Consider the following 15,773-nt stretch of genomic DNA (forward strand, 5'->3'; position numbering starts at 1 on the left):
AAAAAGACATTCTAGACAAAATCCGGAATGATTTCCGGTGACTGGTGCTGTTTTGGTCGGCGCTGCATGAAAGCACGAAAAACGTTCGTGGAGGGGTGGGGGGGAAGGGGGCTAGAACCGCATAAGCCCGTAGCGAACTCATAAGCCCTGGTTACGCCCCTGTGGTGTATGTTAATCTCGAATCATTGCCCAGCTTACGATATTGGTCAGTGTTACTTAGCTGTCTGTAAGCCTGTTGGTTGTAGCAATCAACTGGCGAACCTGTTTATGCAAACTTTTATACTGAAGGTCATGTTTTGTATGCACGAAATGAGGAAGCCGAGGAGCAACGAACTGTTGTGAAAAGCTGAGAACCTTAGGCTGCCTTTATTGAAAGAGGCTGTTCGTGTAGCTGCACTAGACTGCGAACACAATGTGGCTATGCAGTAGTGCAACGATAGCACAAATAAACTATGCCTATGCTGTGTCAAATGCGTGTAACCCTGTGACTGAAGCGCGATTGAAATGTGAATGAGAAGACAAAACGTCATAGCAACTATACACAAAGACAGTGTGATTAAGAATACATATAAAGTATCATTTATTATTATAGAAAGCAAATAAATATTTCCAAGTAACGATTCCCGCATGAGAGATTCTTACTTTGCGAGAACTTTAGCGTTTTGTTTTTGTTACTTTTATTAAATAGCTCTATGCGGGGAAGAGTTTTTTATGCCTCAACTTTGCATGCGTGAATACAGAAATGTCCCTTGAAGCTATGTCTGTGTTCTTTGATGAGGAAATAGTGCAGGCGAATTGAACATCAAGTCAGGAGACAAGAACTAGTGCAGCGTTTCCGTGTTATACGTCGTTACACACATGTGGCCATGCGCAGTACGCACTATTGCATACGTACAAATGGGGCTCTAGATTACCTACAATGTTTATATCAGTTAAGAGTAGTGTTACTCGCAAACTACACATGTAGCAGATAAACCTGTTCAGGAGCGCCCTTGGCAATTCCAGTGCTAGTTTATTTCTTCTATTTCAAAAGTATTGCAAGAGGAGCCTATGTGCTCGTACGTATCCTTTTGCTTTTTAGCTGCTTGATACAAGCATCTTTTATGGCGTTCTTTGCTATAAGTCTAACATGAGTGAACATATAGACTTGAAACTCATCCCATACTGCGGCTGCAAGAGTCACGTTGTTCTTGAAATCAGAATAGCCGAAGAGCCAAAATGGTGGTATAGTCACCGTAGTGAGCATAAAGTCCGTAATAAGGCACTCCCGTATATCTGTAAGAAAAAAGAAATTTCCTGCTAAGAATAAGGACACAATGCCAAAATACCTCTAAGATGTAAACATTATATATATATATATATATATATATATATATATATATATATATATATATATATATATATATATATATATATATATATATATATATATATATATATATATGCGTGTGTGTGTGTGTGTGTACAAGACGAAGGGCTTCGCGCCAGACCCGACTGCATCTACCATAATATCTCTCCTTCAGCTGATCCTGTTGCTCTCCAACAGGAGCTGGATCTCGTAACTTATTGGTGCTCACGCTGACCAACGTCTGTTCATACCGATAAATGTAAACTAATGACCTTCAACAACAAGAAATTAGCTTCAGCGTCTAACTACACTCTTAATACCTGCCACGTAGCACGCACAACGTCTTACAAGTACCTTGGCGTGCATCTTTCGCCCAAACATTCATGGACGACTCACATAGATAAAATAGCGCAGCCATCACGCATCCTCGGCTACCTTAAACGAAACCTTAACGACGCTCCTGCTTCGAGCAACTCATTAGCATACCTCATATTCGATGGTCCTCAACTTGAATACGCTTGACAAATTTGGTCACCTCATCAACTTTATCTAATCGACGCTCTTGAACGTGTTCAATACCGCGCCACGCGTTTATCGCCAACGACTACAGCCGTCATTCCAGTGCTACTAATATCAAATCTTCCCTGCCCTTGTCCTCCTTAGAATCACGCAGGAAGATTGCTCTAATCTGCTTATTTCGTAAAATAACAAACGGCCAGCCCCAAACCGCCCTCCCTCTCTCCCAGCTGTTACGAACGTCCCGTCATTTGCACAACAATCGCTTCTTCAAACTTATCTTTGTGCACACAAACGCCTTCAATACGTCCGCCTTACCACTAGCACTTGAACTGTGGAATAGTATACCTGATAATGTTGTCGCCATTCAAGACTCTTAAGTTTCGTCATGAAGTAAACACTGTTTTTTGTGACCAGTTGCTTTAATTAATTTTCTCTTTATTACGTACACGTTTCTCGCTAACTTCTGTAGTTGGCAATGCCAAGAGATGTGCCCTTGCATTACTTTTGTAAATTTAAACGGTTTTAACTGATGAGCCCTTAAATTGTGTATGTCGCCATTCATTCTGATAGTGTATACTGCGTTCCGCTAACTATTATGTAACGTCACTTGGTTTTATACGTCTCATATACTGGTTATCTTTCCATTCCTTGTAATGCTTCCACTTATGAAGACGTATAGTTTATGTTTCCACTCCCCCTCACACAATAAGCCAGCAGGAGTGCGTGAGCTTTTTTTGAATAAATAAATAAAAATAAATAAATACAATATTAAAAAAGCAGAAAGAGTGAAAAGACGAGTATATAAAAATAAATAAATATATATATATATATATATATATATATATATATATATATATATATATATAGGAATAAACTTTATTTGTCCAGCAGTTGTTGATGTTGGTGGCCGGGGCTAGGCTGCCAGTGGTCCATCGCCCGAGGAAGCTCTTTCGAGATCCTCGGCAACGGCCCTGGCCCGCTGGACGGCCCACTCCTGGTCTTCGGGTGCCTCGCTGAGGAGGGTGGCTTGCCATCTCTCAGCGAGGCGCCCCGCTTCAGAGGGTTCCGCTGTTGTATTCCCCCTGCCTCTTTGTCCTTATTCCACGTGGCGCATTCCCAAAGCACATGGGCCATATCAGCCCGTTCGTGCTCGCACCACGGGCAGCCGGGCGACGGGTGCAGCGCGGGCCACAGGCGGTGCAGGTGGTAGGGGTTGGTGAAAGTGCCCATCTGCAACCGTCTCAGGTCGACCGCCTGGGACCTGTCTAGACGCCCGTGGGGTGGTGGATATTTTCTTCTTTCTTTCCGATAGTGACCAATCACCTCTCTGTACGTTGCCGGAAACACCCTGACATCGCAGTCGGCGTCCGCGTGATCCCCAGCTCCGTTCGCCGCGATTTGTGTTGTATTGGTAACGACAGCGGCCGCGCCAGACGGGGTGGCAGCCGCCGTCGCCGTCACTCCTCCGCTGGGGTCCCGCACAACAACGGCAGCGGCTGCCCTCTGGGTGACCACGTCGCGGCGGGTAAGCTGCCTCGCGACGAGGTGGGCGCGCTCGTTGTGGTTGGGTGGAGTGTCGTTGCGTCTTCGGCCGTTAGCATTGTTGGTGTGATTATTGCCGTGGCTGTTGATGTTACTGCCAAGCTCCCCGACGTGCGCGGGGAACCACTTGAGGGACTTGTTTGTAATGGTGCCGGATCCGAAGTCCCCGGCCCGGGCGTTGAGCATGTGCGCCACATCCGCGGACACCCAACCTTTGATGTAATTCCGAATCGCTGATTTGGAGTCGCTGATAATCAGGTTATCCTCCGCACCTCCGTGGAGTATCGCGAGGGCTATGGCCATCTCTTCCGCTGCTTCGGCCGACGGCAGCCTCGCTGATGCCGTGACTCGGATCGTTCCCTTTGTATCTATGACGGCCATGGAAAAGGCGGGCGCCGCCGCCGTCGGTCGGCCGTGTTAATGTTGCCGTTGTTGCTGCTGCCGTTGTTGTCGTAGTAACAGTAGGGGTGGTGGTGCTGGTAACTGCGGCTCGCCTCGCACATTCCCTTGTAGCGGCGGTGGTGGTCGACATTCCTCGTCGCCATCAGAGTCACCGACTGGCCGCGGGTACCTCGCTGCATCGACGAAGAGGACGCCTTCTTGCCTTCCATGCTTCTCGAGGATTGCTACCGCCCTGCGTATACGTCTTTGCACGTCATGCACCGGGTGCATATTCTTCGGCATGTTTTCCGTCTGTATGGCGTCCCTGACTTCCGGTAGCAGTGATTCTTTCAGTCCACGCGCCTCGTGATATCGAATCCCGAGCAAGTCTAGGATTCGTATATGTATATATATATATATATATATATATATATATATATATATATATATATATATATATATATATATATATATATATATAATCCAAACACCAAAAACTTAGCACTTTCTCCCACACGAACATGCGCATAATCAAGCCTTCCTGAAACAGAATTCAAGACGAGAATATGGCAACAAAATTTAAAATAGCCAGGCAGTTCTAGAGCACACAGCAGATAGGAGACGTCACTACATGTAATCACATAATCACGCTGTGCTAAAGCATAAGCTGCACACGAGTAAAGGATTAAGGATAGCACTGTGTAACGCACTGCAGCAGAAAGCAGGATTTCAAAATGCACACACGGATATATTCAATGACGCTTGCGTGGAAAAAAAAACGGTATATCATGCATTATAAAACCAAAGCTTTCTGTGATGCCCAAATGGCAATAGTCACGCCTGTACCTTCAGTCATATTGCGACGCACGCAGCTTATGCCATAGCCGTAGCTGCCAACCACCGGGCACAAATCTAAACTTTCTCAACATAGAAAAACCTCGTACAAAGGGCCACCATGACCATGTGCACAAGTAAGAAATATACAAACTGGACAATGTAAATTAGTGAAGCAGGCTGGTTTTCCCAAGTTTTCGTTAATCCAAGAAAGTGTGTGGAGCTTGTATAGCTGGTAACATTCGCGGACTAAACGATCGTGGTGGGAAGGAAAACCAGATTACTAAAACCAGATTATTAATTCCGTCGAAAAAGTATCCAGTTTTGCATAGGCGTTTTGACAGCGGAAGGTGTGGGAAATGCTTTGCGTGAGAACTAGGATTAATAAATCGGATTCTAAACGGCGTTTCTGTTTGAGTAATATATTGTAGGTGGCACGTCCCACATTCAAGCAGATAAATTGCGTTCGACATGTCACAGTTGAACATCTCTTTGACACGGAGTGCAAAGTTTGAAGCCGAGATATTCGCTGTTATTGTAGTTATCATATGTGGCCATAGTTTACAGCATGGCTTGGTACATGAACTACAACCTGCAGGTACGCGAGTGCCGATTTTAGAAGAGGTTATCAAATCGCGAATGATTTTTGAGCGTCTGCACACTATTCGCGGTGCCTCTGGAAAAACTCTACTAAGTTTTTCACTTTGGTCTGCAATATTTTGATGCGATTTGGGAATGGCCCAAACATTCGAAATTGACGCTGAGTGCGTCAAAATAAGGTTAGTTGCAGGAGTGGTGGACGACGGCTTTTACTTCACGAGAATATCTTCCCTGTTCAATTTACTGGCTAGTTTTATTGTGTCATCAATACTTTTCTTAGGGTACTGGTGGTGCACGAGTGTACGCTTTAGCTCTGCGCAGTTAGCTTCGAATTTTTTCGTTCACAGTATATACGCCTAAAACTGTGTGCCTGGCTATAGGGGATTATGGTTTTACAATGACGAACGTGGCTGCTTTGTAAATAGAGATATAGGCGCCTGTACACTGTCTTTTTGTAATGTTTACTTGACAGATTATTTCAGATTACTGACAGTGTAACATTGAGGAAGTAAATCTCTGAAGTTGAGTGGATATGGGAAAACCTAATGCACGAGTGAACACTTTTGAAGGCAGCAATAAAGCTAAGCAGTGTCAATTCACCATGGGGCCAAAGCAGAAACACGTCGTCAATGAAATGACTATAGTATAAAGGTCTTAGAGTGCAGTTTACAAGAAAGTTTTCCAGTGTGCCCATAAAAATATTGGCAAAATTGGGGCTAATCTGCGTTCCCAGATAAGTAACACTGACCTCTACATAATCGCTTCCATAAAATACGGTATTGTTTCATTCGAATCTAAGTTTTAATGTGAGAACGCTAATGGTCATTTCAAGTGCAACTTGTCCATAGGGAAGGGACAAAGCGTGAATGCCGTCTGAACGCGCAATATTCGTATGAAGGAATATGAGTTCCATCGTCACAAGCAGTTTACAAGACGGAATGTGTAGGTCTAATATTTCGCTTAAGAAATGGTTAGTGTCTTTTATGTAAGAGGGGAAGGTTGGGCGAATTGGTTCGATTAGCTGGTGTACATATCGATAAAGATTCTCGGTAGCAGTTTGTGCTCATGGAACAATTGGGCGTCCCGGGTTCCCTGACTTATTAATTGTGGGTAACAGATAAAAGCGACCTGCTACTGGACTGAGTCGCATTAAAGACTGGAACGTCTTTTCGTCTATCATTTTTTATTGAGGCAGCTCTATCAGCGTTTCTTTAACCTTGACCTTGAAGTCAGTGGTTGGATCATTGGGAAGAGCTTGATAAAACACACTGCTACGCAACGGTCTATTCGCTTCATCGATAATGTCTTGGCGTTGCATTACTACGAACGCTCCTCTTTTATCGGCTCGTTTGATAACGTCTTGGAGTGAGCTTGACTGATCGAAAGCGCTGTTTTCATTTTGAGATAGGGTGCGACGAAAGGGCGCATGCACTCTATTGGTGTTAAGAATATCCCTCTGAACCGCTCAGATATATGAATTTAAGCATTTGTCACGCCGTGGCGGGGGAGTCCAATATATTTATATGAGTACCATTTTCACGTGATAGTCCATGAAAAAATTCCCGTAACCTCGAATTCCGGGCAAAGTTATCTAAGTCTGATTAGCCGGAATTGGCTGAAACCACCAGTCGCCAGACAAAAACGCAATCTTTTTAAAATACAGGAATTTCCATTGTCGACAAAGACGCGTTCGAAAGGATTGTGATATTTATTATATTGTTCTTTTTTCTTTGTTGAATGTTACATATAATACAAATAGAAGCACTGTCGATGTAATAATGGAAATGACAGGCTAAACTATGAAAAACATGTTTTGGCTATAGCTACTCTAGATATACAAAACCTAAAGAGCGCTAAAAGAAAAAGCGGCCGTGGGAGATTGCTCCCAGCCATTCCACTATGCCATCGAGAGGAGCGAGCCCTTGTATGAACATGAACGCATTTTATGTTTTCATGCGAAGTTAACTATTTATTCAGGATATTACATCATGCTACTTGTCATGCAATATACGTTGATTTCGACACGTACTTGCCTGTTATAACTTGATCTTCTTTCCATAATGGCGTCGCTGTAGTACATTTTGTCAGCATGCCAGTTTTGTTTTTGTGCATGAATTTTCGCGCATATAATAACTATTTTAGCAGCCAGTTACACACAAGAAAGTACGCCATCTTGTTAGCCGTGAAAAGCAGCCAATGTTGCTGCATCAAATGCAGTTGATATCAAACCAGAAGCACAAGATAAGTAAACCTAGTCACACTCTGCGGATGATGGAAGGAAAGCAAGAAATTGTGTATTCTTCTGAAATCTTTTAACTCTTAAGGCTACTGCAAAATAAAAAGCACTTTTTCAGAACTGTATTACACATTTCTTGTCTTACATGTATCTTTATAGTGAACGAATAGTGGGATTCTAGAGAAACCTCTATAGCGTGTGGTGTGGTGGAAAAAAGGAGCTTTTTTCCGGCTCCTGCAATTTTTCGGAACGGCTACCAGGCCTTTCGCTCGCTGACTCACACATTGTTGCAGTGGGCCTAATCTGGGTCCCTATAACTTCCTACGCTCAAGTTGCATGAATATCGACAGTCAATAGTGGTATTTATTCGACAGATTTGCAACATCGTTAAGGGAATTACGAATACATGTCGAGACATTATACTCGATGCGTTTCTTTTAGGACGATGAATTCCTTTGGTTATATGAGAACCATGGCCGCTGATATTATCACAGTAGTGCACACAACGCCCGGCAAACACAGCACTGGATGTGATGAGATAGCTTCGCTTATATCAAAGCAACGTATAGAGATACTTTATGTTCCGTTGGAAATAATTTTTAATCATGCATGTTACACAGCTATGTATACAGATCTCTTAAAGCTTGGTGATGTCGTCCCTTTACACAAAATGGCGTCCGAAGCCTTCCTAAGTATTACCGCTCAATGTCTCTCCTATGTCCAATTAACACAACATTTGAAAAACTCATCGCGAAATGGGTCATGAATATTGTTATACGAGAATCGGTGCTAGCACCTAGCCAGCATGGTTTCTGGAGCAACAGGTGAACCGCCTCCGCTATGTTATCTGTCGCAGATATTGAAACCCACACTCAAAGAATAACATGATTGTATTAGTTTCATTCATTTATAATAAAAAAGTTCTTGGTCGTGTAAATCATGTGATATTTCTTGAGAAACTAGAACGTTATGGCTTCCGTGTTGTTTGTGTAAAATGTTTCAGAAGCTATATCCCGAACAGAAAACAAAATGTACGAATTCTCGATGTCGAATCAAGGCGGAACCGCATGGCACAATTTCAAGCGCGATTGACGCGCGGATGGTGGGACGCGCGCGTCATTTTGACGCGTTACCCAGCATGATCCGTCACGAAATCGCGCCGCCGAGTGCTGCTTCTCGGAGTAGAAAAAAAAGCGTCGCGTGGCGCGTCCGCCAATGAGGGTTCAGGTAAGTCACGTGGCATTTGGTCACGTGGCATTTTGCTTTTTCTGGTTTTGCCACCAGATGGCACTGCTCTCTGCGCATCTCAACGGAACCTCCTTGGCGCATTTTTTTTTTCTCGGCAGAACTGACGCGCGCGTCAAAGAAAACACGTGCTACCCTGATTTCGTTCGCGCATCGTGTTGGTTCGCATATCGTGTTCACGTAAACTGGACAAAGCAACCTTCAACGAGGCCCTAATAACTGAAGTGGAGAAGCGACGCGTCCTGTGGGACGTACGTGACCGCAATTACAAGAAAAACATCAAACGTAACCAGGCTTGGCGAGCTATAGCAGATACCCTCAGCGTAGACGGTATACCAGATGCCCTCAGTATCCCCCTTAATAGTAGCAATCTCCTCTTCTGCTTGGTAGTGAACCTCCATAGTGAACACTCCATTTCCTATGTGAAGTTGTCATAGACTTTCTCACTGTACCACCTAGAGGGTAATCTGGTGCCACCGTCTATGGGAGTTTCTTAAGGGGGCACCGTGCCGTCATGGGAATGACGGTATATGTGTCTGCGAGGCTCCTGTTGGCTGGTGTTGTAAGAGGCTTCGCCTAAAACGTAGATATGGCTACGCAAATAACGCGTTCTCAAAGTAAAATCTTCATAAAATGTTTCCATTCACGCATATTACATCTTTACTCACCCACGATGCATGACCAAGCGAAGAAAAGCAAGAACAGACGACCAACTGTTTCAAAGCCAGCGCGAACCTTGTCGTCTGTCCTCCAACTTTAGCGGCCCGCTGATACTTTTTACGTAATATTTATTCGTACACACAATAACAAGTTCTCATAGTTAAACAAAACATGTTTTCTCGTAATAATAAACCTAAATGAGCTTTTCAGGTGGTGTTCTAGTAGCGAATGAATCATTGTGACAGATGGAACGGTACTTGCCAAGCGCGTCTTCAAGGTGTCCTGTCTCTACGAGAACGATGCCAATCCGAATCCACAATATACCGGCATTCCCATGCATACCACAGCGCAGCAGTGCCAGATTTCCCTCTAGGTAATGTAGTGAGAAATTCTATGTGAAGTTGTAAACAAGCAGCAGCTTCTGAGCATGTGGAAGCTACATAGCCGCAGTTTCGGACACAATCTTGGTGCTTGAAATTAAGCTTGATAAGTCCACTTCGGAAAAAAAAATGTCGCTGTCCAATTACACCAAGATTATTTTCATTGTAGTGTTCTGGATGTTTAAGAGCGTATTGTATATGAGGTAACAGAGACAACTGAAGTCGTTGGGAGTTACGTTTGGCAACCTGGAAAACGAGACGCGAAAGCGCTGCTCCCTTTTTTCGTGTGGGTGCTCGCGCGTCGGCGTCAACGCGGGTGTTTGCCGCGCGTCGCGTTTTTCGCAAGCGAAAAACGCGCCATGCGGTTCCAGTCTCAGAATTTTATGCGGTCACAACGAGAGTTGCCCAAAGATTAGTGCAGGGGCATATGATTTCCATAATAGGTGAACCATCTGCAGTCAATTTTCATGAGTTCAGCCTTCTCATGTACGTGGATCATACTGCCCTCATTTTCGTACATCAGTACATGACGGAAGTGTTTCGTACAGCTTTTCGTAAGAAGACCGCTTTTCGTGGACAAAATAAGCGTTAATTCATTCTTCACATGAAGCTACAGCCTTGGACTCATGCGTGCTTCATGTATGTGGAGAGCCCATTGAACGTGTTCAAAGTATGACATGAGTGGGTGTTCTATCAGATCATCCTTGAAGCTGGAAATTGCATATTGAGTCGATATGGTAAAATCTAAGTACCGTTTTGTTATATTCAGTTTATTTATTAATTTCAGTTCTTTGTTCCCCAGGGGGCGCTTCTGTTCTTCATTATATATTTGGTTGTATATGCTAAATAAACGGCTTTTTACATCGGGACGGCTGGAGTCTGACTTCCACCTGCTGTCAACACCACATTGGCGACGAGGATTTCGTGAACGTACCCCCAGCCCCGCTGCGCCGTTCGTATCCGCCCACCATGCGCTTCACCGGGCTTGCTCCGCCACCGTTTTTCCTTCCGACGCCCGGCCGTCCCTCATTGCCATGGGAGCAGTGGGAGCAGATGTTCAACGTGTACTTGCTGGCATCCGGAGCCGCCGCATTCAAGTCGGAGCAACGCAAGGCTATTCTTTTGCATTGTTTGGGGGCGGAAGGCCAGCGTATTTATCAGACGCTACATGCAGGGACCAGCGCCGCAGCACCGGCCGCGCCAAGTGCCGCAGCACTCGCCGATGACAAGTCTGTCGTGGCCCCTCCTGACGAATACGACTCTGCACTCGCCGCATTACGGCACCAGTTTTCGACGTCGCGCAACGTTATCATCGAGCGTCATCGCTTTCACCGTCGCAGCCAACACACAGGCGAGTCCGTTCATGACGTTGTTGCCGCTCTACGGGAGCTAGTGTCATATGGTTCGTTTGCCTCGCAAGATGATGCTCTGCGGGACCAATTCGTTGCCGGCGTAGCTTCCACTCGCGTACGTGAGCGGTTCCTGCTCGAGGGTTCCACACTTTCGTTCGAGAATTCTGTTCGAATTGCACTTCAGTTTGAGCAGGCGGCTGAAGAGCTAAAGGAGCTTTCTGCTTCGGTCGAAGCAATTTCACTGCGGCAGCGTCGAAAACCATCGTCGCATTCTTCCAAACAAAGGAATTCACAACCGGCAGCCACCTTAGAGCAGAATTTAACGAGGAGCGCGGGCGACTCACGTGCGCCGCAGCGGAACCGCCCCCCTCAGCGGAACCGCCCCCCTCAGCGGAACCGAGAACAGAGTAGCCGCTCCGGCTCGCCACATTGTTTCCGATGCGGCTCGCGGAACCACATCGCGTCAGCGCCACAGTGCCCAGCGCAAGGCAAGACTTGGTCGTTTTGCGGTCGCAAGGGCCACTTTCAAAGGGTATGCAACCGCAAGCTAGCCCAAATGCAAGGCCGAGTCCGTGAACTTGAATTTCATGAAGATGTTTCGTCATGCAGCAGTGCTGAGGAAGTGTTGACTGTGCAGCGTTCCGCGCGTAGCGGAATTCATATTCAAGTGCAAGTCGCGAATGTCACTTTGACATTCCTTGTTGATTCAGGGTCATCCGTTTCAATCCCGTCGGAGCAAGAATTCAGTCGATATTTTCAGTGTTCCGCTTCTGCCTGCTCCGCATGTTAGTTTGTTTGACTACCCTCAGCGGCCGATTCTAGTGCTAGGTTGTTTCCAGGCAGACGTTCGATTTAAAGGCCGCACAGCGTCGCTACGTTTTTATGTTGTTCACCGAGGCACTTCTCTGATCGGTCTTGACGGCATTAAAGCCTTGGATCTTCGCATTGAGGGTTCTGCTCTGAAGTGCTTATACACGTCCATTGCTCCGCAGCCGACTGTTGTTGACCCGCTATCCTGTTCTATTTCCACACCGTCAAACGCGCAGCCCCATAACAAAGCTCTTCCGCCAGCTTTAGCACACGAGTTCAGTTCACTTTTCAGTCCAGAGTTGGGTCTTGCTAAGGGGTTCACGCATCGCATCAAGACACGGCAAGGCGTGCAGCCTGTAGCTTCGAAGCTTCGCCGTCTGCCGTATTCTCTCCGGACACCAGTATCAAATGAGCTTGAGGTTGCTGAGCCTTGATATCATCGAGCAGATCTATGCTTCTGAATGGGTGTCCCCCATTGTTGTTGTTAACAAGAAAGATGGTAGCATCAGGATCTGTGTAGACCTTCGAGAGCCGAACAAAGCTATTGTTCCAGACAGTTTCCCATTGCCCCATACAGAGGAGCTGCTTAACGTTTTGGTAGGCGCTACACACTTCTCCAAACTTGACTTGGCTTCTGCTTACCATCAGGTTCTCTTGCACCCTGACAGCAGGGATCTGACAGCTTTCATCACTCATGATGGCCTTTTCCGTTTTAAAAGAGTTTGCTTTGGGTTGGTTTCTGCCCCAGCGGCATTTCAGAAGATGATGGCAAAAATCCTTGACCGCTGCCCTGGCGTGTTCTACATTGATGATATCATCATTTTTGGCAAGACCGCAGAAGAACACCTTTCAAACTTGAAGACCGTGCTGCAAAAGATCAAGAACGCATGTCTGAAACTGAACAACAAATGCCTTTTCGACGTTCCCGAACTTGCCTTTCTAGGGCACAAGGTCACTGCACGTGGTATCTCGCCACTTCCAGAGAAAGTAGACTCCATAGTTAACACACTAGTGCCAACTGATGTGGCCGCCCTTCGTTCGTTCCTGGGCCTCGTAGAATACTACTCCAAGTTTGTTCCACTCTTGGCACAAGTGGGTGAGCCTATGAGAGTCTTACTTCGCAAAAATGAGCCATTCATCTGGTCTGCCGAAGCAGACAGCAGTTTCCGGAGGGTCAAGGAAATACTTTCGTCGAACGCAGTCCTACAGACGTTCGACCCGTCATTGCCAGTAATTGTGTCGACCGACGCGTCCGACTGTGGGCTGGGAGCAGTCCTGCAGCAACAAAGTGGGCACGAGCTCCGCACAGTAGCTTTCGCATCTCGTACACTGTCGCCTGCAGAAAGAAAATATTCAGTCGGTGAACGAGAAGCTCTTGCGTGCATTTGGGCGTGTGAGCGATGGCACACGTACCTGTTGGGTCGCCATTTCACTATTCGAACAGACCACCAGGCACTGGTGTCCTTGCTGTCGTCACAAGGACATGGAAGACGCCCACTTCGAATTGCACGATGGAATGCGCGACTGCTTTGCTACAATTTCACTGTTGAATACCGCAAGGGGTCCACAAACATTGTAGCAGATGCACTTTCTCGGCTACCAGCACCTACTTCGGAGGCAGAGATTGCTAAGGAGGAAGAAATTGTCTCGTTCATTGAGCCAGCCTGCGTGACAAAGGAGGCGTTCAGGCAGGCCGCCCTCGACGACAGTTGCCTGGAAACTGAAGTCATTCGTGCTGAGTTCCTGGCCGCCAAAGAAGTTCATACCAGAAGAGGCGAAACCATTCTACGCCATTCGGGAAGAACTTTCGGTTGTCGATAACTTGCTTCTGCGTGGAGAGCGCCTCCTTGTTCCGTCCTCCCTCACGGCTCAGATCATTGGCACCGCGCACGAGACACATCCGGGTATCACGCGCACAAAGGCGCGACTGCGTGAGCGGTTCTGGTGGCCATGAATGGATCAGCAAGTGGAAACGGCAGTAAAAAACTGCCATATCTGCCTGGAGGCAGATAAGTCCGCCAGAACATCACCAGCACCGTTGCAACCTGTTGAATGGCCTGAGCGACCGTGGCAACAGCTTGGCCTAGACATTGTTGGTCCTTTGGAGCATGCAGCTTACAACAGCAGATTTGCTGTAACGCTTGTTGACTACCATCCTAAATGGCCAGAGGTGTATTTTTGCAGCGAAGTGTCCACGAGCACCGTGAAAGACTTTTTAAGAAGTGTTTTTGCCCGTGAAGGCTACCCGGAAGAGATCGTTTGTGACGATGGACCTCAGTTCACTTCGCGTGAGTTCACAACTTTCCTGCAACACAGAGGCATCAGTCTTTCACATTGTTCAGTATACTATCCCCAAGCCAATGGGCAAATAGAACGTTTCAATCGCACATTGAAAAACTTCATTCAAGTCTCACTTCTCGAAAGACGACCACTCCGGCAAGCTGTCACTGAATACCTTGCCATTTACCGCTGTACTCCGCACGCCACCACCGGGGTCGCCCCAGCAGTTCTGCTGCATGGTAGAATGCCCCGAACCAGGCTGGATATCGTGGGTTTCTCGGCACCAGCATTTGCGGAAGATCCAGCCAAGGAGTTGGCGCGACTTCGTCAAAGGGTTCGGCGTCAGCAGCAAGGCAGCAAGCACTACACGGACAAAAGGAGAGCCGCCAAGAAGCCGAAGATAGCCGTAGGCGATTTTGTCCGCGTCAGAAAACCGTCCGTTCGGTTCAAGGGAGACTGCGCCTTTTCTTCACCAACTGAGGTGATCAAGAGGAGGGGACCAGCCTCTTTGGAACTTGGAGACGGCCGTACGTGGAATGCCTCCAAGCTTTCCTGGATTCCAGAGAGGGGCACCTGGGGACTAGGCCCACCTGTCACGCCGCAGCCGCGGTCTCCTGATGCGCTGCAGCCCACCACGTCGCAGCTTCCTGATGCGCTGCAGCAGCGGTCTCCTGAGGCGCTACAGCCTGCCACGCTGCAGCAGCGGTCTCCTGAGGCGCTACAGCCTGCCATGCCACAGCCGCTGTCTCCCGATGTGCTGCAGCCTGCCGTGCTACAGCCTCCTTCTCCCAGGACGCAGGCACTGTCTCCTGGCATAGCGCAGCAGCCGTCAACGAGCCCGTCGCCAGCGCGACGTCCAACGCGGCCGACCCGAGAGCGCCGGCCTCCGGCCTGGCTCCAAGACTATCGGACCAATTAGTTCGCGGTCTGACATTGTGTTGTAAATATGTGTTCTGCCATTGTGTAGATAAGTTGTAAATAAGTACAGTGTGCATGCTTTGGGGTTTTCGTTACTAATACTTACTAACAACTAACCACTAAAAATAAGGGAGGGAGTATGTTATATTCAGTTTCGTTATTCATTTCAGTTCTTTATTCCCCAGGGGGCGCTTCTGTTCTTCCTTGTATATTTGGTTGTATATGCTAAATAAACGGCTTTTTACATCGGGACGGCTGGAGTCCGACTTCCACCTGCAATTAAACGTTGCCTGCTCTTCATTGTACTGAGTTTGAGAACGATGTTTTGCCTCTTTTCCCAGTCAATCGTAATATTGTATGTTGTCATGGGGCCATACATGTCATCCTTACTTATATTTTTTGGAGTGCTGCAAAATCAGACAATGCGTTTTTTGTGGAGTTCAAGTTATGTAGCGCCTACGAAGCCACTATTTACCAAATATAGAATCATGCCCCTCTACCTGCTGGTAAGCCGTAAAACTACAATTTTGATGTACATTTCTATAACTAACAATTGCTCACATCCCTCTTCAGCATGTCTTCTTTGTTTCCAACTGGAGACTACGAAGCAGGCAGCTTCGTGCAGCTCATTGTAAAGAAATGTGTATCGCGAGAGCTGCTTTCGAGCG

General features: G+C 46.7%; 1 protein-coding gene across 1 annotated transcript in view; it reads right to left on the reverse strand.

The window, feature by feature from the left end:
• Positions 1–631: 631 nt before the first annotated feature.
• LOC139046952 (uncharacterized) overlaps positions 632–15,773 on the reverse strand; it is a 71,942-nt gene continuing 56,800 nt past the window's right edge. Inside the window, exon 6 of the mRNA XM_070520879.1 lies at positions 632–1,275. Coding sequence (XP_070376980.1) covers positions 1,049–1,275 — 227 coding nt within the window. The 3' untranslated portion in view covers positions 632–1,048. The remainder of the gene's footprint in view (positions 1,276–15,773) is intronic.

This window comes from Dermacentor albipictus, chromosome 6 (genome assembly GCF_038994185.2).
Source record: "Dermacentor albipictus isolate Rhodes 1998 colony chromosome 6, USDA_Dalb.pri_finalv2, whole genome shotgun sequence".
Classification (NCBI taxonomy): Eukaryota; Metazoa; Arthropoda; class Arachnida; order Ixodida; family Ixodidae; genus Dermacentor; species Dermacentor albipictus.